Below are 23,749 nucleotides of genomic sequence, written 5' to 3'. Positions count from 1 at the left end.
AGCTAAACACAACTTTTCAAAATAGACTGCTAATGGCAAGTGACTAGACTTCAGCGCAGGCATTGGTTATCCAGAACCATGTGAGGGAAATGCAGGTTAGAGTCACAGCACAGGAACAGGCCCTTTGGCCCATCGTACCTGAGCTGGCCATCAAGCACCCACATATTCTGATCCTGTTTTCCAGCACTTGGTTTGTAGCTTCATTTGCTATGGTGTTTCAAGTGCTCAACTAAATGCCCTTCTTAAATGTTGTGAAGATTCCTGCCACTACCACCCTTTCAGGCAGTGAGTTCTAGATTCCGGCCACACTCTAGGTAAAGAAGTTTTTCCTCAAATCCTCTCTAAATCTCCTGCTCCTTGTCTTAAATCTATGTTCCCTGGTTATTGACCTCTCTGCTAATGAGAAAATTTTCTTCCTATCTATCCTTTCTATGTCTCACTTAATTTTGTACAACTTTATCAAGTCCCCCTCAGCTTTCCCTGCTCTAAGGAAAACAACCCCAGCCTAAACATCCTCTCATTGTAGCTGAAGCACTCCAGACCAGGCAACATCCTGGTGAATCTCTCTGAACGCTTTCTACTGTAATCACATCTTGAAAGGTATGGTGACCAAAACAGTACACAGTAATGTTGCTGTAGCCTAACAAATGTTTTATACAGCTTCATCATAACATCCCTACTTTTATATTCTATGCCTCAGCTAAACATCCCATAGGTCTTTTTAACCACCTTATCCACCTGTCCTGCAACATCACGGATCTTTGGACGTGCACCCCAATGAAATTCTGTACTTCCTAGAGTTTACTATGTTTCCTTGCCTTGTTAGTCCTCCCAAAATGCATCACTCACAGTTTACAGGATTAAATTCTTTTTACAAATACTAATTTAATTAGTATCAATCTCACATACTTGATGGAGTCATTGTGTACCTATTAACAATCCAATCACGAAAAAGTCGACAATGCTTGGACTGGTAACTGACAAATAACATTCGTGCCACAGAAGTGCCAAATAATGACCAAGAGAGCGTCTAACCATTTCCCCATGACATTTAATGCCATTAACATCACTGAATTCCCTGCTGTCAACATCCTGGGGGTTGCCATTGATCATAAACTGAACTGGACCAGCCCTACACATACTGTGGCACAAGAACAGGTCAGAGACTGGGCATTTTGCGGCAGATAACTTACATACTGACTTCCCAAAGCCTTTCCACTGTCTGCAAGGCACAAGTCAGGAGTGTAATGAAATACTTGCCGATTGCATGAATGAGTGCAGCTCCAACAAAACTCAAGAAGCTCAACAGAACCCTGGAGAAAGCAGCCTGCTTGATTGGCATCCCATCCAGGGACCTGAAACATGAATTCCCTGATGCACAATAACTGATTATTCACTGATGCACAATGGCACTACCGTCCATGACATCATCAACTCATCAGCGACTCATCTAGGTTTCTTCTATAGCACCTTCCAAACCCATGACTTCTACCACTTAGAAGGACAATGGCAGCAAATGCATGGAAACACCACCACTTGCAGGTTCCCCTTCAAGCTGCACAACATCCTGACTTAGAACTATTTTGCTGTCCCTTCATTGTCAACATTCTGGAACTCCCTTCCTAACAGCACTATCACTGTATCCACCTCACATGGACAGCAGTGGTTCAAGAAGGGTGTGTTTTTTGGGATGTATTGGATTGAAAATAGCAGGCAATGGCTATGCAACTTCCCAGTGTACAAGAGTGCCAATGGTATCTTTCAGGCAAGATACAAAACATGATCTTCCCTTCTGAATGCTGTATCCTTCAGCCTGGTATAAAAGTTAGAATGATAGACGTGCAGTTGCCTGAGTCAGATTCATTGGTTTTGATTGTTAGGTCATGCGAATGGATTACACATTGTTACTCTGCCTTTTAAATTTCAGTTGAATGGAGTGTTTTCACACAAGGAGAAAGTCCATCTACCGATTGTTCATTTCACAATGGCATTTGCACCATCCAAGATCATGAATGGACCTAAAATGCAGACTAAGATGAGCACGTGGACACCCCTGAACCATCAACCCACCAATGACAAGGCAAGGGCATGTGACTTCAAATTACTGAGGAAAATGTCTTTTAATAATCACATTCAATAAACTGTATCCTAGATAAATTACTTCTTTTGTCGTGTGTACTCCATATAGGTGGATAATCATGATCAGTGGTGACAGATGGTAGATATGAGGTAATCAGGCAAAGTATTCTACTTCTTTTATATGTGAAATATAGGCAGGAGCCAGGACTGAAGTTGGGAGTGGTTGATAGTATTGAAGCGTTACAGTTCTGGCCAAATGGAGTGGAACTGCCAAGATCTAGTTGATAGGAATGTACTGCGATGAGAGAACTCTGGCTTTACAATAACTAGAGTTATCAAGGTAACCAAGTTACCACTCCAACTAAAATCTGGGGATTTTTGGGCCTTTTCAATGTGAATTTTCTTAGAAGCGTATTGTATTTGAGGAACAACCGTGCATTTCACCGGTGCCATTTGGTATACATAAGGTTTCCTGTAGTTTTATGTAAAGATAAAACAAAAGGTCTCGAGGGATTGACAAGATAGACTGTATATCTCAAAGATTGGATAATTGAATCAAGCAGCATGTTCCTTCAGCTGTTTGTAATAGGCAGGCTACTAACCAACCTTGACAAGACTGTACTTGTAAAACCAAAGCATCTAATGTTAGATATGATTCCATGATTGGGCAGTGCTTGTTAAAGGATGCAGTGCATGCTAACAGCAACATTAACAAGCAATTTAAGATAATCTGTCAAATTTATAAAGTGGCTCATTTATGTTTGCTGGAAGTGACAGACATTCCCATTGCGTTACCCATTTCCTGCAAACACAAATTCATTCAAACGTTGTAGCTTTTTGAAATATCCAGGAGCTGGGGGTGGGGTGGGTGGGGGGGGGGGGGGGGTGGAGGGGGAAGGGGGGGGGGGTGGTGGAGGGGGAAGGGGGGGTGGAGGGGGAAGGGGGGGTGGAGGGGGAAGGGGGGGGTGGAGGGGGAAGGGGGGGTGGAGGGGGAAGGGGGGGGTGGAGGGGGAAGGGGGAGTGGGTGGAGGGGGTGGAGGGGGAAGGGGGAGTGGGTGGAGGGGGAAGGGGGAGTGAGTGGGGGGAGTGGGTGGGGGGGGTGGAGGGGGAAGGGGGAGTGGGTGGAGGGGGAAGGGGGAGTGAGTGGGGGGAGTGGGTGGGGGGGGTGGAGGGGGAAGGGGGAGTGGGTGGAGGGGGAAGGGGGAGTGAGTGGGGGGAGTGGGTGGGGGGGGTGGAGGGGGAAGGGGGAGTGGGTGGAGGGGGAAGGGGGAGTGAGTGGGGGGAGTGGGTGGGGGGGGTGGAGGGGGAAGGGGGAGTGGGTGGAGGGGGAAGGGGGAGTGAGTGGGGGGAGTGGGTGGAGGGGGAAGGGGGAGTGAGTGGGGGGAGTGGGTGGGGGGAGTGGGTGGAGGGGGAAGGGGGAGTGGGTGGGGGGGGTGGAGGGGGAAGGGGGAGTGGGTGGAGGGGGAAGGGGGAGTGGGTGGAGGGGGAAGGGGGAGTGGGTGGAGGGGGAAGGGGGAGTGGGTGGAGGGGGAAGGGGGAGTGGGTGGAGGGGGAAGGGGGAGTGGGTGGAGGGGGAAGGGGGAGTGGGTGGGGACGTGGGGGGAGTGGGTGGGGGGGAGTGGGTGGGGAGGTGGAGGGGAGTGGGTGGGTGGGGAGGTGGGGGGGAGTGGGTGGGGAGGTGGGGGGGAGTGGGTGGGGAGGTGGGGGGGAGTGGGTGGGGAGGTGGGGGGGAGTGGGTGGGGGGGAGTGGGTGGGGAGGTGGAGGGGAGTGGGTGGGGAGGTGGAGGGGAGTGGGTGGGGAGGTGGAGGGGAGTGGGTGGGGGGGTGGAGGGGAGTGGGTGGGGGGGAAGGGGGGAGTGGGTGTGGGGGTGGGGGGGAAGGTGGGTGGGTCGGGGGAAGGGGGGTGGGTGGGGGAGAAGGGGGGGTGGGGGGGAGGTGGGGGGGAAGGGGGGGTGGGGGGGAAGGGAGGGTGGGGGGGAAGGGGGGGTGGGTGGGGGGGAGTGGGGGGGAAGGGGGGGTGGGTGGGGGGGAAGGGAGGGTGGGTGGGGGGGAGTGGGGGGGAAGGGGGGGTGGGGGGGAAGGGGGGGTGGGTGGGGGGGAGTGGGGGGAAGGGGGGGTGGGTGGGGGGGAAGGGAGGGTGGGTGGGGGGGAGTGGGGGGGAAGGGGGGGTGGGTGGGGGGGAGTGGGGGGGAAGGGGGGGTGGGTGGGGGGGAGTGGGGGGGAAGGGAGGGTGGGTGGGGGGGAAGGGGGGGTGGGTGGGGGGGAAGGGGGGGTGGGTGGGGGGAGTGGGGGGGAAGGAGGGGTGGGTGGGGGGGAGTGGGGGGGAAGGGGGGGTGGGTGGGGGGGAGTGGGGGGGAAGGGGGGGTGGGTGGGGGGGAGTGGGGGGGAAGGGGGGGTGGGTGGGGGGGAGTGGGGGGAAGGGGGGGTGGGTGGGAAGGGGGGAGAGTGGGGGGGAAGGGGGGTGGTGGGGGGGAGTGGGGGGATGGGGGTAGTGGGTGGGTGGGGGGGAAGGGGGGGGGGGGTGGGTGGTGGAGGGAGGTGGCCGTGTGGGGTGGGGAAGTATGTGAGCTGGGAGTTTGGTCCTGGTTGTGAGTGGGGTGGGTGTGGGGGGGGTGGGGGAATGGGGGGGGAGGGGGGGGTGAGGGAAGTGGAGTGTTGTCGTAAGGGGGGGGGGGTGGGGGAGGTGGGGGGGAAGGGGAGGGGGGGTGGGTGGGGGAGTGGGGAGTGGGGGGGGAAGGGGGTGGGTGGGGGGGGTGGGGGAGTGGGGGAGGGGTGGGTGGGGGGGGGGTGGGGGAGTGGGGGGGGAAGGGGGTGGGTGGGGGGGGAAGGGGGTGGGTGGGGGGGTGGGGGAGTGGGGGGGGAAGGGGGGGGTGGGGGAGTGGGTGGGGAGGTGGAGGGGAGTGGGTGGGGGGGAGTGGGTGGGGAGGTGGAGGGGAGTGGGTGGAGGGGTGTGGGTGGGGGGGAAGGGGGGTGGGGGGTGGGGGGGAAGGGGTGGGTGGGGAGGGTGGGGGGTGGGGGGGAAGGGGTGGGTGGGGAGGGTGGGGGGGGAGGGGGGAGGGTGGGGGGTGGGGGGGCAAGGGGGGTGGGAAGGGGAAGGGGGGTGGGAAGGGGGTGGGGGGGCAGGGGGTGGGGGGAGGTGCGGGGGCAGGGGGGTGGGGGGAAGGGCTGGCGGGGGGGTGCGGTGAGGGGTAGTGGTGTGGGGGGCGGGGGTGGAGGGGGGCGGGGGGGTCAGTGGGGGGTGGGGGGCATATTGTTCCCCCATTGCATTTTCCATAACAATGCTTCAGCAAATCAAAGTCAGCTTTAAAAAATATTCGCTAAATATTTTTAAGACGTGGGTTGATGGGTTTTTGATAGGAGAGGGGATTAAGGGTTATGGGGAGAGGGCGGGAAAGTGGAACTGAGCCACGACAGATCAGCCATGATCTTATTGAATGGCGAGGCAGGCTCGAAGGGCTGGATGGCCTACTCCTGCTCCTATTTCTTATGTTCTTATGTTCTTATTCTATTATTATTTTGTATTGGATTCAACATGGGGCAACACAGTAGCACAATGGTTAGCACTGCTGCCTCACAGTGCCAGGGACCTCTGTTCAATTCCCGGCTTGGGTCACTGTCTCTGTGAAGTTTGCACATTCTCCCCATGTCTGCACGGGTTTCCTCCCACAGTCCAAAAGAGTGCTGATTAGGTGCATTGACCTGAACAGGCACCAGAATGTGATGGCCTGGCGAATTTCACAGTAACTTAATTGCAATGTAAGTCTTACTTGTGACTAATAAATAAACTTTAACTTTTCATCAGCTGCCATGGTGAGATTTGAACACGGGTCCCGAGACATTACCCTGGATCTCTGGATTACCAGTCCACTGATAATACCATTACACCATCACCTCCCCTCTTTTTGTTAAACCAATAACCCCGAATATAGTTAGGACATTATAGAAAGAAAATTGATGATCAAGGTGGGATTTTGTTTCATTGCAAACATCAAAAGAAAATCCTAAGTAGGAGAGAAAAAATTGTGGGTTTTCACACTTTGAATATTAGAAGAGTGGGAAGAACAACAGGATTAAAGATTGAATTGCAGTGCAGGAAGACAAGTAAGAAAAAGCTCCCTGTGTGGTTTTAAAAGAGACACTTTGTTTGATGTGCCTTGGATATTCCCAAGGAACAGAGATTGCCTTTTAATCCTAATGTGTTATTTTCTCATTCCATCAGGTCTTTGAAGAAAGAGGAGAATTACTTAGGAAATGGGTAAGAGGATCTTTAATTGGTTTGGAGATAAAAAGTTTTAATTTTAATTAATTACAAATTGGTAGATGAAAAGCAAGATACAGTGGAAGCTGGAAATATGAAATAAAAGCCGAAAATGCTGGAAAAACTTAACATCTGAGGGGAAAGAAACAGAGTTAATGTTGAGACTGTAGGACTGAAGAAGTTATATGGATTCAAAACATTAACAAATTAATAGATCCCTTGGCTGTTTAGAAAATTCATCCATTGAATAAATGAACAACAAAGAACAATACAATACAGGAACAGGCCCTCCGGCCCTTCAAGCCTGCCTAAACTAAAACTGTATGCACACAGAGCCTGTATCCTTCCTTTCCCACCCTATTCATGCATTTGTCTTGATGCCTCTTAAATGCTGCTATCATACCTGCTCCCACCACCTCCCTGGGCAAAAAGCTTGCCTCATACATCCCCTCTAAACTTTTCCCCATGCATCTTAAACCTATGTCCCCTAGCACTTGACTTTTCTACCGTAGGAAAGAGCACCTGACTATCCACTCTGTCTATGCCACTCAATCTTGTAAACCTCTATCAGGTTGCTCCTCAACCTCTGTCATTCCAGTGAGAACAAATCAAGTTTATCTAAACTCTCCTCAGAGCTAATACTCTCTACCAGACAACATCCTGGTAAACCTCTTCTGTATCCTCTCCAAAGCACCTGCATCCTTCTGGTGATGTGGCAACCAATTTTTATCAGGAGTCGGCTGTAAAGGAACAGTACTTTATTGCACAAACTAAAATAAGACAAAAAAACCACAAGTTCATGGTGAATACAACAGGTCCCAACCAGGACAGAATGATATATAGATGATCTGGAGGAGGGAACCGAGTGTATGGTGTCGAAATTTGCTGATGACACCAAGATTGGTGGAAAGGCAAATTGTGCGGAGGGTGTGGAGAGTCTGCAGAAGGATCTAGATAGGCTGGGCGAATGGGCCAGGAAATGGCAAATGGAATTTAATGTTGGCAAGTGTGAGGTGGTCCACTTTGGTAGGAATAATGGTAGGAAGGATTATTACTTACGTGGAGAAAAACTGCAGCAGGCAACGGTGCAGAGGGACCTGGGGGTCCTTGTGCATGAGTCGCAAAAACCCAGCTTGCAGGTGCAGCAGGTGGTCAGGAAGGCAAATGGGATGCTGGCCTTCATAGCGAGGGGGATTGAATATAAAAGTAGGGAGGTCTTGCTGCGGCTGTATAGGGTATTGGTGAGGCCGCAGCTGGAGTACTGTGTGCAGTTTTGGTCACCGTACTTACGCAAGGATATTTTGGCCTTGGAGGGAGTGCAGAGAAGGTTTACTAGGCTGATGCCGGAGTTGAGGGGGTTGAGCTATGAGGAGAGGCTGAATAAACTAGGCTTGTACTCGTTAGAGTTTAGAAGAATGAGGGGAGATCTCATTGAGACGTATAAGATGATGAATGGGATGGATAGGATAGAGGTGGAGAGACACTTCCCTCTCAGAAAGGACAGTAGGACTAGGGGGCACAGCCTCAAGATAAAGGGGGGGCGGTTTAGAACGGAGTTGAGGAAGAACTTCTTCACTCAAAGGGTGGTGAATCTCTGGAATTCTCTGACCGTTGAAGTGGTGGAGGCTACCTCGCTAAATATTTTTAAGAAGCGGGTTGATGGGTTTTTGATAAGAGAGGGGGTTAAGGGTTATGGGGAGAGGGCGGGAATGTGGAACTGAGCCACGACAGATCAGCCATAATCTTATTGAATGGCGGGGCAGGCTCAAAGGGCTAGTTGGCCTACTCCTGCTCCTATTTCTTATGTTCTTATGTTCTTATAATGGACCCACTCAGCGGTCTGCTTTATAGGACTCGGTGCATGAGCTCCATCTGGTTGGTTAAATTACCAATCCCCAGAGAGCTCATATTCATTGGATTTGCGACAGGTTCTGCAAGTTCTTGTTGCTACATATGACAGCAGTGAAGACCACCACAACCCCTGCCATTGCCACACCTCCTTCAGGCCTTCCTGAAAATTTCACTGTCCATTCTGAGAGAAGCTCAAAGAAGTTAGGTACAGCAGCAGCAGCAGTGGCCAGACTAACACCCAGCCAAGCCTAAGGAAATGGGATCTCTGTGAGTGATTTGAACCAAGCCAGTCAGAATGGGCTGAGTGTGAATTGGCCACTCATTTTAAACTGCCCCTGATTTCCTTTCTCATTACCTTCGGCACTGTATAAATTTGCTATCAGCAGAAACCACTTTCACCCGCTCTTCCACTGCATCTTATGTTCAGTCGACTCAAGCACAGCTTCTCTCCTACTGCCATCAGGCTTTTGAATGGACCTACCTTATATTAAGCTGATCTCTCTCTGCATCCTAGCTATGACTGTAACACTATATTCTGCACCCTCACATTTCCTTGTCCTCATGTGCTCTATGAACGGTATGCATTGTAAGCAGGGAAGAAACAACACTTTTCACTGTATACTAATGCAAGTGACAATAATAAATCAAATCAAATTTCTGTATCTTGCCACATCTTTATTTTTCTTTTTCATTCTTACTGACCTTGTCTGTTAATAATCCCAACAGGAATCAGTTCAGACAGGTTACATCTGTGGCTGAAAAATACTCACAGGAATTAACATGTAATTGGCATTCTCCAAATGAGAAACCACAAACACAGATGTGAGGGAACTGGAAATGTTACATGGAACAATAAGTTGTTCTTGGCTAAGGATGAGGATGCAATTGTTAGTATTAGCAACACAAAGGAAACCGTATCTGATCTGTGGCATACTACACCTCGGAATGTAGTAGTTAACAAGAATAAACAATAATGTCTTAATCGGAGCATCTAGACAAATAAATAAGTAAATGTAGCTGCATTGAATTTGGCTAGCAAATATATTTGTTGATGATTGTGGTTAGGTTTTTTTCTGTTCAGTGATCTCCCATAAGCTTTGAAAAGAATACTTCTTCTAAAGGATTACAGACTATCGTGAATATGTCCTTCTCTGCCATTTTACAAGTCTTGACTCATCCCCCATTTCTTTCACAATCGCACAAATCATTTCCTCTCTGATTTGATTAGAAGCTACACGATTCCAAAATAACTTGCACTTATGTTTAAAGAAGCCAAATGTCCTTTGGCGTTTCACAGCTGGGGCAAAGTGGGTGACTGACTGAGCAGGAGTTAAAAGAGTTAGTGAAAGTGTTTGAAGGTGTGGAGGAGTGGTGACACTGAAAAGTGGCTGGGAGGAGAGTTGACTACAGACGTGGAGGCCTGAGACTAAGAATGAGCAGAGACAGAGAGGGGGGCGGAATTGTGGAACGATACAGTACAAAAGAATGATATTCAGCCTATTTTGCTTATGCTAGCCCTTTGATAGAGTTATCTAATTAGTCCAATGATTCATGATTTAAGGATTTCTCAAAGATTAAGGTGGGACTGAAGAAATGAGGGGATGGGCAAGACAGGGCAGCATCTAGAGAAGAGCTAGAGAAGTTAACTGAAGATGTGGGAAGGTGACTGAAAAAGTAGAAAGTAAGTGCATTGGAGCAGGTGATAAAGGCAGTGGAGCCAGATAATAAACCATAGAGAAGAGGAGAGAGATTCATCCAGCGCTTCAAAGGCCAGTCATAGCCATAGAATCCCTACAGTGCAGAAGGAAGCCGTTTGGCCCATTGAGGCTGCATTGACCACAATTCCACCCAGACCCTATCCCCACAATCCCACATATCTGCGCTGCTGTTGCCCCTGACACTAAGGGGCAATTTTCCATGGTCAATCAGCCTAATCTTTTGGACTGTAGGAGAAAACCAGAGTACGCGGAGGAAATCCATGCAGACACGGAGAAAGTGCAAACTCCACACAGTCACCCGAGGCCAGAATTGAACCCAGGTCCCTGGTGTTGTGAGGCAGCAATGTTGTGACACAACACTGTGTCACCATGCCATCCCATGGTAAATGTAGTTGCGTTGAATTTGGCTACCAAATATATTTGTTGATCATTGTGATTCAGTTTTTTTCTGTCCAGTGATCCCCCATAAGCTTTGAAAAGACAAATGAGGAAGAGACGGTGCACCACATGAATAATGATTTAGGATATCATGAATTTTGACTAAGACAATGAAATAATGTTTGATGACCTTAGAACGGAAGGGACTTTAGAATTGGAATGGTAGTTAGAGTTTAGGGGAGGCAATGGCCTAGTGGTATTATTGCTAAACTATTAATCCAGAAACTCAGCTCATGTTCCGGGGACCTGGGTTCAAATTCTGCCACAGCAGCTGTTGGAATTTGAATTCAATAAAACACTCTGGAATTAAGAATCTGCTGATGACCATGAAATCATTGTCAATTGTCGGAAAAATCATCTGATTTACTAATGCCCTTTAGAGAGCGAAATCTGCTGTCCTTACCTGGTCTCACCTACATGTGACTCCAGCGCCACAGCAATGTAGCTGAATCTCAACAGCTTTTGGGCAACTAGGGATGGGCAATAAGTGCTGGCCAGCCAGCCATGCCCATGTCCCACGAATGAATAAGAATAAGAAAGATAGGATAGAAGGGCTTTTTAAGGATAAAATTGATTTTGGCAGTTATGAAAGGATTAAAGGATAGTTTAAAGAAAGGCAGGGGAGACATTGTCAAAAAAAATCTCTCAGAAACAGGAGAATGATCAAGAGTTGGGTCAGGAAGAAGTTGAGACAGCAGGTTGTGGGTCTGTTGGAGGAGTTAAGACCATTAAGGGCTTTTCTGGATAAATTACAGTGGGGTACTTTCAAATGATTAAAAATGATGCTCAGTTAAATGGCTATCTTCATGTGTGAGCCTGAATGTTGACTTTGGTGGGCCATGAGGAGGGGACTCACAGTGAAGACCAGTCACCACATCCAGAAGATTAATCACAAAATTAGGCAGTTTAGATGTAATTCTTTGATGCTGTCTGTGCCTTTTTGGCTCCAAAATGGAGTCCATGATATTGTGTATCTTTCAAGAGAATGCAGACTACATAGATTATGATCTTAACCAAAATGAAACACTAATTAGACACCAGTGCTGCCATGTTGGAGTTCAAAATGCTCCAGCTTGCATTTTTTCTTGAACATGCACAGCTAAAGATGTGTTCAGTATGAGAAATGTATTCCTTCCCCCTCAAAAGTGCGATTCAAAGAGATTATCAACTGCTTTCAGGTTAATTGCTGGTGGATTTCTACTGCGCTTTGTCATAATTACAGCTGTGTTTGGTGATTTCTGGAATTTAATGTTACTAAAGTAACATGGCACACATTGAAGGATTTTACCCTGACTTCAAGGGTAAACCAATTGCTAGACACACGTGCAGTAAAACTATTCCTCTCGGACTACAGCATGACAGGAGGAATGAATAGAGGTCACACAGAGCAGGACCAATTGCTAGAAGGGTGAGATGGAGAAGGGGAGAAGGACTTTCAGAATGAGGCCATATTCTCCACCGCCCCCCAGGATGGATCAGGGAACAATTCTCCTACTGAATCTCAGCAAGGAACTGTGTTCCAGACATCTCTATTTCAGTGAGGACGCACTCATTAATATCTTTCACCAGCTGTTACCTCAGCAGAATGATACTGACATTGTTAGTAGCCATGAAGGTGACCATGACGATTAACTTTTATGTGTTTTTCTTCCAGGCTGGAGGAGGTGATATTTGCAACACCTCTCACTCCACCATCCATTGTTACATAAGAGAGGTTACTGAGGCTCTGAATGCCAAGAGAGCAGAATACATTCCATTTTCTTTTTGACCAGAGATAGGAAAGTAGAGCAAGCATACGGTTTTTTGAAGGATTACAAGCTTTTTCTATAGTAGAGTGCCATTGACTGCACGCACACCACTTAGATCACAACTCATAGAATCCTACAGTGCAGAAGGAGGCCATTCAAGCCAACAAGTCTGTACTGACCACAATCCCACCCAGGCCCTATCCCTATAATCCCATGCTTTTACCCTAGTTCCCCTGACACTAAAGGGCAATTTAGCATGGCCAATCCATCCAACCCTCACATCTTTGGACTGGGGGAGGAAACCGGAGCACCCAGAGGAAACCCACGCAGATATGGAGAGAATGTACAAACTCCACACAGACTGACCCAAGCCGGGAATTGAACCTGGGTCCCTGCTAACCACTGTGCCACTATGCTGCCCCGCTTTGGGGAGCACATGAGAATTTTGGGATGTGCCGTAACTGAAAGGAATTTAGTTCAAGCGAGGCTGTAAAATCCCAGCCATGATATCTTTGCTGCACTCTTTTGAGATGACAGCTATCTGAAATGGAATCACTGCAACAAACCAGAGGGTGACTACTGGTTTACGATGGCTATTGCTTGACGATATTATTCATGCCCCGTGCGTATGAGGGCAGCATGCTGCCTCACACATTTTTTATTTGATTTGATTTCATTTCATTTATTAATATCATTTGTATTAACATACAGTGAAAAGTATTGTTTCTTGCACGCTACACAGACAAAACGTACCATTCATAGAGAAGGAAACAAGAGAGTGCAGAATGTAGTTTTACAGTCATAGCTCGGGTGTAGAGAAAGATCAACTTAATGCAAAGCAGGTCCATTCAAAAGTCTGACAGCAGGGAAGAAGCTGTTCTTGAGTCGGTTGGTATGTGATCTCAGACTTTTGTATCTTTTTCCCGATGGAAGAAGGTGGAAGAGAGAATGTCCGGGGTGCGAGGGTCCTTAATTATACTGGCTGCTTTTCTAAGGCAGCAGGAAGTGTAGACAGAGCCAATGAAAAGGAGGCTGGTTTGCGAGATGGAGATAGACCATTTTGATAAAGCAGACCATTATCATACTGAAATAACTGTCTGGAACTCTCTGCATGAGCCATCAGCACTCAGCAGAGCAGACGTCACGATTCACAATAGTCCACTGCATGCTTCACAGCCCCACCATCCTGAGGGCATAGCCGTTGCCACCAGCTTTATATCGATTAGCTGAGCAGTAGGGGACAAAAGATAAACATAGGAGGCAACTAACACAGTCCTTTCTGACTGAGCTGCCATGATCTACTCACCGACTATGAAACCAGTAAACACAATTCCACTTTCACGTTTGCCAACAAACAGACCTGGGGGCGATGCTCCCAAAAAAAAGTTCTAAGTGTCGAATTCATGTAAAAACTGGAGTAAATCATACTTTTTTTCAGTTTCAAAATGAATCTCCCACACTCTGAGTACTGCAGAGTGCCTCAGCGTGAATCATGCTGAAAATCAGTGGGCGAGGCCTATTCCCGTTGGAGAGACCTGCAGCATAGCACTGAGCGGGCTACTGAGCACGCGCCAATCAGTCAGCGCTGAGGTCAGTGCATGTGCAGTGGCCGTGCACTGCCGGCCTCCCAATTGCTGGCCAGCCCTGTGGATTAGGTGGATTGGCCATGCTAAATTGACCCTAGTGTTAGGGGATTAGCGGGGTAAATATATGAGGTTTCGGGAATAGGGCTTGGGTGGGGATGTGGTCACTGCCGACGCAATGGGCTGAATGGCCTCCTGCTGCACTGTAGGGATTCTATGAAATCTGCAGATAGAAAATGCGATAATGAAATAAGAAGAAGGATCACAATGGGAAAAGCCATAGAAGTGACAGTTGTTAACTGGAAAGTTGAAAAACAACGTAAGAAACGATTGTAAAGAGCTTGATTTTGAGTGTGGTTTTGTATGGGTGTGAGATCTGGATCTTATGAAAAGAGTAGACCAACTTAGAGAAATGGAGAGGCTTACTGAGAGTCAAGAAGCTGCCTTCAGGCATAGCACACAATATAATGGTGCAATGTGTTTAGATAATGTGGCTGTCATGGTTGAATATCTAGCAGTCTGCATAAGCTGTGAGATATGCGTATGAGGCTTGCAGCAGTGCTATGTGTGAGGTAAAGTCAGTATGAGGTGTGAGTTGTGAGTCATTATTTGTTGGTTGGTGAGCAGTGGAAGTTGCCTGATTCTGCTGCTTTTATACAATTTGTCCACAGGGCCTTGTATACACTATGGTCAATCACATCACTGCTCTTCCCCACTCTTTTTTTCACAAAATATACTTTATTTATTAAATATCTGAAATAAACATTACAAAACATTGCAAATTGTCCTAACAGTAATGGGCAATGATATTCCATTGTCTCCAGAGATCAAGATGTACTCTGAGGTGCTTCAGTTCAGTAATGAGAACATAATAAACATTTCAATATTTTTGTTACAGAGGGTGCAGTTCTATTAAAAATATATACATTTGTGATGTTGCTCTGTGAGATACTGCAGTTACATATAGTTAGGATTAAGTACCGTGTGTGTGTGTGTGTGTGTGTGTGTGTGTGTGTGTGTGTGTGTGTGTGTGTGTGTGTGTGTGTGTGTCGGGGGGGGCGGTGGATGGTTACACAGTTACTGGTCCTTCAGTGTACATTAGGTGAGAGGCCTTACACAGTGGTCTTTCCCCATCGTGCATTGGCAGTAGCTGCTCCAAGCTTGAGTGCATCTCTCAGCACGTAGCACTCTTGGAATGTGCCAGCCTTCTGCCTCTGGCCGAGGACAACTCTTTGCACTGGAAGATCAACAAATTTCAGACAAAACAAAGAGCAGCTTTCACCAAGTTGATGTTCCTCCTGTAGCAGTTGATGTTTGTCTCTTGCATCCCTGGAAACAGCTCCTAGAGCACAGAGTCCTACAACAACAGAATTTACAAAGCTGCTTGGGATGAACTTTGACAAATACACTGCGTCTCTGTCCAGACCATCTTTGCAAAGGCGCATTGCACAAGGAGATGTGCGACCTACTCCTCTGCAGCCGCTTCAAGGGCAGCATGTGGAGACTTCAGGCATGCATGAAGGATCTGACTGGGAGTGTCCTCTTCATCACCAGGCAAGCTTGGTGCTTGGTTGAAAGTTCTGGTGATCAGACGTTCTGTCAAATGACTCTGACAGTCTGCTCAGGGAACCATGCAACATGATCCACTATCTCCTTTTCTCTCAGGACCTCTAGGACATTACGTGGAGACCACTGTCTGATGGACTTGTGGTCAAAGGCTTTCTTCTGAACAAACTTTTCCACAAGGGACAGGTGATACGGCACAGTGCAATGTGGCAACATGGCCAGACCCATCCTTCACAACACCAGGAACAGGTAGAACCTCAGCCCTTAGTGTCACTTGGTGTTTGCATATCGTCTCTTCCACACCTCCTTCATCAAGGCACACAACTGAGCATGATGTAACCTTGGAGTGCACATTTTCACCGTGGCGCCATAGTTCACTCATTTTCTTCTCAGTCTCTTTTCTTCAAATAGTTCAAACATTTGCTCCAGCTATAATGTATCTTCCTGCAAGAGGTACAGACTGGTTTTAAGTAATGTCAGCTGACTAGTCTTGTACGAACTTGGACCCTTTGCTGATCGGTGCAGCACCCAACAATGCATTTAGTGCTGACTGCGTGCAGCAATCATGCAGATGAGAAGACAACACGAAGTTGGTATGCTGCCTCCATCAGAATGAGTGCAGGTTAATCATTTATCATAATGCCAGGTCTACCTCCCACCTTTTGCCGGGGGCTGTTCAATCTAACTCTGACTCATTCTCTTGCTGTAGCCAGTGGGTTGATTTTCCTCCCACGCGCATCCTTGGACACCATGTCATTTGCAGCATGACTGTCACGTCCGAGCTGAGATTGTTTTACTCAACAAAATGAATGTGGGGCCTTGCTGTGGTTTTGATTTGCTTAGTATTGATTGTACGTGGATCTGATCCTGACACACATATAAGGTTTTCCCCCAGGTGATATTACAAGTCTGAGCCAGTTCATCATATCTAATTGTACAAGCTAGGTGGCAGATTCTAATACCTGTTTTCCCAGTATGTGGTGCAGTAATGGAAAGCTATTCACTGAAACCCTAGCTGACAAGTTTACTACTTTACCCTCGGCCATTGTAAAAGACATTTTTGACTTTCATAGGGTACGTTTCTGATTAATAGAGACCTAGCTATGTCTTCATTCTTTATGCCATGTGATGGGAAACCTCCTCCTCTCCTTCCGGCACTGACTCAAGCTCAAAAGTACATGCATTCCCCTCAGCTCTCCCAAGGGTTGCAATATGTGCTTGGAAAATAGGTGTTGGGCACTTTTTGGCATACTCACTATGATCGCTTTCAGGAGTAGAAGCTGCACAAATAAACCAATCATTCTTTCTCCACTTCCTTACTCAGGACACTAAAGCCAAGCCTACCATCAGAAGTCGGCTAACTTGGTTTAGCTCAGGAATCAAACTGAGACTTACCAAGTGAGCCTTCAGGATTATTGTGCTTTGACTTTATTGTTGTTAATTCCCAGTTAAGTGGGGTATACCTACATGAATGTCTTTATCAGCGCGGCACAGTGGTTGGCACCGTTGCCTCATAGCGCCACGGGCTTGAGTTCAATTCCCAGCTTGGGTCAATGTGTATGTGGAGTTTGCACATTCTTCCTATGTCTGCGTGGATTTCCTCCCAAACTTCAAAGATGCACGAGTTAAGTTGATTGGTGTCAGGGGGATTAGAATGGTAAATCCGTGGGGTTACAGGGATAGAGCCTGGGTGGGATTGTTGTCGGTGTGGGCTTGATGGGCCGAATAGCATCATTCTATGATCACTGCACTCATCTCTAAGTGGCCTCTGCAATGCCAACTCATCTACTCAGCTGCAGTTCTCATGACTTGGTAGAAGCAGGAGAAGATGAGATAAAATGGATATTCAGCAACCAAAATAGATTATCAACAGAACAAGACCTTTCCAGAACAAGCCTAGATGTTGATATCAAATTATGATTATAATTTTTTTCCAATTATTTTATCTTCAAGAAGATTGCTGGTTAATTTCATGTAACATTGCACACTAGAGCAGCAGATGGGTAAAGGAAAGGGCAGAGGAGAGGAGAATAAAGAAGAGAGGATGAGAGAAGGGCAGGGAAACAGGAGAGGAATGAATAGAGAATGAGGAGGAGACCGGGACAGGCAGACGAGCAAGTGGGAGAAGGAAGATAAAGAGGAGACAGAAGGGGGACAGAGAGGAAAAATGTTGGAAGGCAGGGTGAGGAGAGGTAGAAGGGCAGGGTACGGTGACTTTGTAGGATGATCAACAGAAATAGGGTAGTGGTGAGGGAGGAGTAGGATAGACAGGAAGAAGGGAGGGAAGGATAAGAATGGACTATAAAGGGGATAGAGAGAATGAAGGTAAGAAATGTGAATAGGAGTATTGGAAGGGAGAGGAAGGAAAAGGTGGAAGACCAGATGGGGAAAGAAAGTTGAGAATGAGAGAGTAGGGGAAAGGAAGCAAGGATAGTGACTGCTCTCTATTTCAGTATGTAACAGATATCGTGGCTATAGCAATGTGACTGCTGTCACCACGTTGTGGGACTAACTGTTTTTACTTTCCTTCATTCAGTTTGACAAGTGGACTGATTCACAGCGTCGCAAGATTCTTCTCCTCCTCTTTGAAAGATGTTCTGCCTCTCAGTTGAAGTTCTGTGAGCAATATTTGCATAGCAGAGTTCCTGCAGAAGCTCTGGATTTCACATGTTTCCTTCCCAGAGTGCTGGCTTTATACATCTTCTCCTTTTTGGATCCAAGAAGCCTTTGCCGCTGCGCACAGGTAACATTAGTCAGAAGTTTAATGTGATACTTTCAAAATAGAAAGAGAAACTGTTTTTGGTTCCTTGCAGCAGTCACACTAGTGTTAGGAAATAAATGCAGTTTTAAGAAATTTGTGATTTTTTTTTGCCATTAGGAAAAAGATATAGCCTTAGGTAAGCTTGATTTGTATATCTGTATTTGTATTTTAAGAAAGGGTTAAGAACTTCAGTTTAGTTTCACTTTAAACTTTGCCTCCATTGTTATGAGCTTTTATGACCCAAAAGAAAAGGTATAAAAAACTGGGTTGTTGCCGAGTAACAGACAGGTCACAGATGAGCAGAAAGTAGTTAGAGTTCAGTTGGAACAAGGTAATCCAGAAGCAAGGAGCTTTTCGCAGAAACTGCTGTAACAGGAATGAAGAGAGGCCACAGAATGTAGTCCATCAAACTGAAGAACACAAAACTCCCAGCAACCAGGGAATGGGTCAGAAGAGAATTCCAGGGAAATAGCAAACTCAAGGAATAAGGACAGGAATCTGGGAAATGGGAAGTTACTAGAGACACTTCAAGTTAAAAAGGGCAAAACTGCAGAAAGGAGACAGAAATTGAAATGGGCTTGCAAGAAGCCAGACGTCCAAGGCGACCTATGAAGCAGTGGTGCTCTGTTAGCGCAGCTGGCTATCTGAGAGATTGCACGGTAGCTTGAATACGTATGGCGCTCCAGGACAGATGAATATTGGAAGATGAGGTTAAAACTCATGAGGTGGATCTTCATGAAGCCATCTGAGAGAAAGAGTTGTTTGGGTGAAGACTCCAAGGCGTGTTCTTCGAAAGCAGAGATTGGAAGCCCTTGTGAAAGACAGAGTTGCAGTGAAACCAGCTGGTTCACAATGTGACAAATGAATGGGGGAATTGCTGAGAAATCCATAGAAGTTCTTTTAGGTGGCATCTGACTCTTGTTTTCAGAGAGTTGTGTGTCTGCAAACGATGTGTAGATTTGGTGGATTAGCCATGGTAAATGCACAGGGTTATGGGGATAGGGCCGAGGTAAGATGCTCTTTTGGAGAATTTGTGCAGGCTTGATGGGCTGAATGGCCTCCTTCTGCACTGTAGGGATTCTATGGATAACAATGAACACTTGGCAAACAGAAGCTGTAAATTCAGAACTCTCATCCAACTTATTTGGGTGTGGCTGGTACTGGTAAGGCCCACATTCTTCTCAACTTTACACAGTGCTCTCACCACTTCAGGATGTCCTAAAGTGTTTCACATGCAATTAAGTACTTTTGAAGTGTGGTCGCTATTGAAATGTAGCAAAATCTGGCAAGATCCCACAGGCCCCACACACACAGCAATGAATTAATAATCTATTTTACATTGTTAGTTGAGAGATAAATATTGGTAAGGACATCCGCTTTTCTTTGAACCGTTTGCTTGAGAAAGCTTTAATTTCTCATCTGAAAAACCTCCAACAGCGCAGCACTGGACTGGGAGTGTCAACCTAAGTTTCTGGAATAGGATTCAAACCGCAAACTTCTTGCACAAAGTGAGAGGAGAAGGAACTGAGCCAAGGCTTGTTCTGTTCTGTTACTATGACAATCCTTGAAGATAGTGTTAGTGCAGTGCAGATAGGCAACTGATGTACTGGGACTCGAGCAGTGTCTTATGGAAATGTTTAATATGGTATGGAGAGCTTTTCACTGTTTTCATACTAATGAACACACAGATTTACACGTGTACATTACTGCTTCTGAACATTCTCTCTTCCACCTTCTTCCACTGGGGAAAAGATACAAAAGTCTGAGGTCATGTACCAACCAACTTAAGAATAGCTTCTTCCCTGCTGCCGTCAGACTTTTGAATGGATCTACCTTGTATTAAGTTGATCTTTCTCTACACCCTAGCTATGACTGTGACACTACATTCTGCACTCTTTCATTTCCTTCTCTAAGAACGGTATGCTTTGTCTGTATAGTGCGCAAGAACAACACTTTTCACTGTACACCAATACATGTGACAATAATAAGTCAAATCAGATCTCACCAAAAATGAATTATGTACTCACCTGATGAAGGAGTAGCACTCTGAAAGCTAGCGGCTTTTGCTACCAAATAAATTTTTGGACTTTAACCTGGTGTTGTGAGACTTCTTACTGTCCTTTCTGTGGCACACTAGGTGAGCTGGCATTGGAAGGATTTGGCAGAATTGGACCAGCTTTGGATGCCAAAATGCCTGCGATTGGGTTGGTACATCAGCTTCACACCAACGCTCTATGAGCAAAGAATCTGGAAGAGGCACTACATTGAGATGGTGAAGGAACTGAATGTCACCAAACCAACGGTTAGTAACACATTCCAATGCACATCAAAGTTCACATGTAAATTTGATTGCTGTAATTATCCTGTATGAGTGTCTGGGAAAAGTTGTAAGCTGTTTCTAAGGAAAGACCAACTGTCATATTACTGTATATAATGTTACGTAAAGTTGCCATAGTCCCAGATGACCATAGACTGCTTTCTCAACAAAGAACAAAGAAAATCTCAGTATAGGATCCTTCCGCCCTCCAAGTCTGCACCGACCATGCTGTCTGTCTGAACTATAACCCCCTCCCTTCCCAGGACCATATCCCTCTATTCCCATCTATTTGTGTATTTGTCAAAAATAACCCTATCCCCTTTGAGGGATCAGCACACCTCAGGCGAGGGACAAAACTTGGAAAGGCAAAGTTTCAGGAATAACCCAGCTGGTACGGGAAATGAACCTTGGCATCACTGCAACACTAACTAGCTGTCCAGTCAACTGAGCTAACTGACTCCCCAGTACTGTTACAGGCCTATTAAACAAATATAAATATGAATGAATTTAAAAATATGCCTGTTGTATATTATAAGCACTTATCAGAATGAATGTATTATGAGTTATTTTGTAGAACAATTAGTTTTCATTTTTAAATGGAAGTATTTGATGCTGTGACAGATCCCCAGACCAGGCACTCTTTGTTTTTGCTGCATTTGTAAATTAGTAATATGTTTAAAGTGGAAAATTGTGGAAGCTGCGGTCACAAGTGTCCCTTTATCTTAGCTCGAGAACCAGCTGGCAAATCATGATACACATCCCAGGAGTATTGTATATTAATTTCAGTTTTAAATTGGTCCAGTTAACTGACTGAACTCCCAGTCACAAGGGGTGCACACATAAAAAATTGAACAAGACATAATTCTAAGATGTTTGTGAAGCTCTATGCTGGTTTAAGGTTGTTACACCTGTGGAATCCTTATGGGGGGATGTTTGTTTGCTTAATGTCACTTCTGGCAGTGCTGTTATGGGGCCAGTTAGCTCAGTTGGCTAGAGTGAAATGCAAAATGATGCTAATGGTATGGGTTCAATCCCTATACTGGCTGCTGTAGCAATAGGGCTCACACTTTCTAAATAAAATTGCTGCTGTAAAGTAACCTCAGACCCATACTGTTTTATTTCTAATCCAATATATTTAAAAGTGCCATTAGCCTGACTCCCAACCTTAAAACCTGTTCTATTCTTGACAGTAACTTTGTTTTGAAACTCACTAATGCCATCCTATAGCAAATCATCAAAGTGCATCATGCCTACTAGTTTCCCACCATGGTATCAATAAAACTTGGCAGGATCTATCTTCAGTTGGAGACAAACCAACTTTAATGACACTGATCGCAGTGAAAAGTATCACATTCTGGAACCATATACACACTTACTCAGCTTCTACTTCTGGTTCCTCCTTTGGAACTTTAAGAAGTACTTCCCTCTACAGGTGATCACAGCAGAAATGTCTTTTATCTATGAACTTACCATTACCATGAAAACATTGCCAAAAGGACCAGAAAAAAAATCAAAGTTACCTTAACTACTATGGGTTAGTCTACTTTGACTTCTTTTCCTGTTAAGTATTCTTCAAATCCCCGGGCCTTGACTTAGCCTTGGCCTTCTGAGTTCCATCCAACAGGACCTTTTCCTGCAGACCCACTGACATGACAAAACTGTGACAACGCTGGCTGAGCCCTATTTGCAACTTCTGAATATACACCAAGCTCTCTCCAACTCCCTCTAATTAGCTTCCTGTATAGCTTTTTCTCCTGACATGTTAGCCTTTCAATCATGAGGACTCTGATTCTGCTATGTTATTGTGATGGTTCATTATTCTCCACTCTATTATATCCAGTCAAACTGTGACTCGTACTCTGACTGAAGTCTTTCTACGCTTCTACTATTAGATCCCCCGTAATATCTGTCTGTGGCCCTATCCTCCATACATGAACATTTCCTCACTTGGGATTCATCACCCAACCCATCACTGCATCTTGGGCTACGCTTCCTTATTTTATGTTCTGGTACTTGCTGCTTCCAGCCCATGGCCTTCATGACTTGTCCATCATCCTGGACATTCAGCCAATTCTTGTATTTTTCAATCATCCTGTCCCATTATTGTTGCATCCCCCAGGTATGCAATCCTTCTGGACAATATGATACCTGGGAACCCACTTTGGGCAGCTGACCTCAATAAAATAGTCCCTTCTTGTGTATCAGGAGTAAATTTTCCACTAATGCCTAACACCAGATCTACTATATCTTGTCCCTGTGGCTCTACCCCATTAAATATATGCATATGCAATGCACATAGTTCTTCATCATCTTCTATCACAATGTTGGTAATCACAAATTCATAATTTATTCTGATGGCCTGTGAGGAATGGGTTTTTATTGTCTGATTCCCATGTTGAATAATCCCACTTTTCCCTTCATGTCCTTTGACTTTATCTGGACCTTTCTGTTCCCTTTGCCCCTCTTACAATAACCCGGATTACCAAAGTAAATCCTACCTCAGATGATCTCATGTGGTGCCACACTGCTCTCCTAATTCTAAACAAAAGAATTGGGTATTTTTTTGCTACACCTTTTGTAGATGTGACAATTAGATTTAGTCTGCTTACGGTAATAAATGGCAAGCACAAACAGACCATTATTGGCCAGGTCATGGAGAAATGTGTGGGAACAGGATTAGGAATGGACCGTGGAAGAGAATTTGCAAATGGTGAATTTTGGGACATGTGTGAAAATCTGAATGTAATAGTCATGAATTCTGTGGCTGAGAATGCATTCAGCAGTGGCTTCTGTGAGAGGAACCAATGCTACTGGTCAACCAACTGGATTGCAAGTTGCAAAAGGCGCTGGTATGGGCAGTACATGTAAAAAATGCTAATGGTGGGGGAATATAATCCATGCCAACCGGTGAATAGTAGAAATCAGCTTTGTCTGACTATGTTCTTCAGAAGGTCGTGGAGGAGTTTTTAACTTGACTTCCTCCTCTTTCCAACATCAAAATGAACGACCCCTGGGACTGATTCCACAAGCATGTCTAACGTTCAACATTTCGCCTGTTTCTAGATTCCACCTAGAGATGAATTTATTGCGGTGGACGTCCATCCATTACCAAAGGATCCTGCGGACCAGAAGCAGCTCAAAACAGCACGATCCCTGCGTGGGAAAATGCGGCTGGAGCTCCCCCCCTGGCGTGGCTCAGACCGACATCCAACAGACACCGTGCGCTTCAACTACCTGGACAACTGTGACCCCATTGACGAAGCGTAAGGAAGTTTTGGGTAACTAACAGGGAAGGGAGCAACCATTATGTGAGAGGGTCATTTTTGCTGTTCCAACTCATGAGTGATTTCTGGCTGTTGCCAGGTGTTCATGGATTTAAGAGCCTTCCATCACTCCCCAGGGAGTCCGATTGCAAAAGGTCACTCTACTC

The 23,749-nt window shown here is 46.2% G+C and overlaps 1 protein-coding gene across 3 annotated transcripts in view; it reads left to right on the top strand.

Moving 5' to 3' along the window:
* The window catches only part of fbxo16 (F-box protein 16), a 39,016-nt gene that overhangs the window by 1,663 nt on the left and 13,604 nt on the right, over positions 1-23,749 (top strand). For all 3 annotated transcript variants that reach the window (XM_080191857.1, XM_080191858.1, XM_080191859.1), the window contains exons 2-6: positions 1,928-2,080; positions 6,299-6,334; positions 17,778-17,984; positions 20,140-20,304; positions 23,383-23,582. In XM_080191857.1, the coding sequence (XP_080047983.1) occupies positions 1,985-2,080; positions 6,299-6,334; positions 17,778-17,984; positions 20,140-20,304; positions 23,383-23,582 (704 nt within the window). In that variant the 5' untranslated portion in view covers positions 1,928-1,984. The remainder of the gene's footprint in view (positions 1-1,927; positions 2,081-6,298; positions 6,335-17,777; positions 17,985-20,139; positions 20,305-23,382; positions 23,583-23,749) is intronic.

Source organism: Carcharhinus amblyrhynchos, chromosome 7, assembly GCF_965287045.1.
Source record: "Carcharhinus amblyrhynchos chromosome 7, sCarAmb.v2.hapA, whole genome shotgun sequence".
Lineage (NCBI taxonomy): Eukaryota > Metazoa > Chordata > Chondrichthyes > Carcharhiniformes > Carcharhinidae > Carcharhinus > Carcharhinus amblyrhynchos.
The sequence above is the reverse complement of the archived record's forward strand: the minus strand, read 5'-3'. Positions and strand labels throughout refer to the sequence as shown.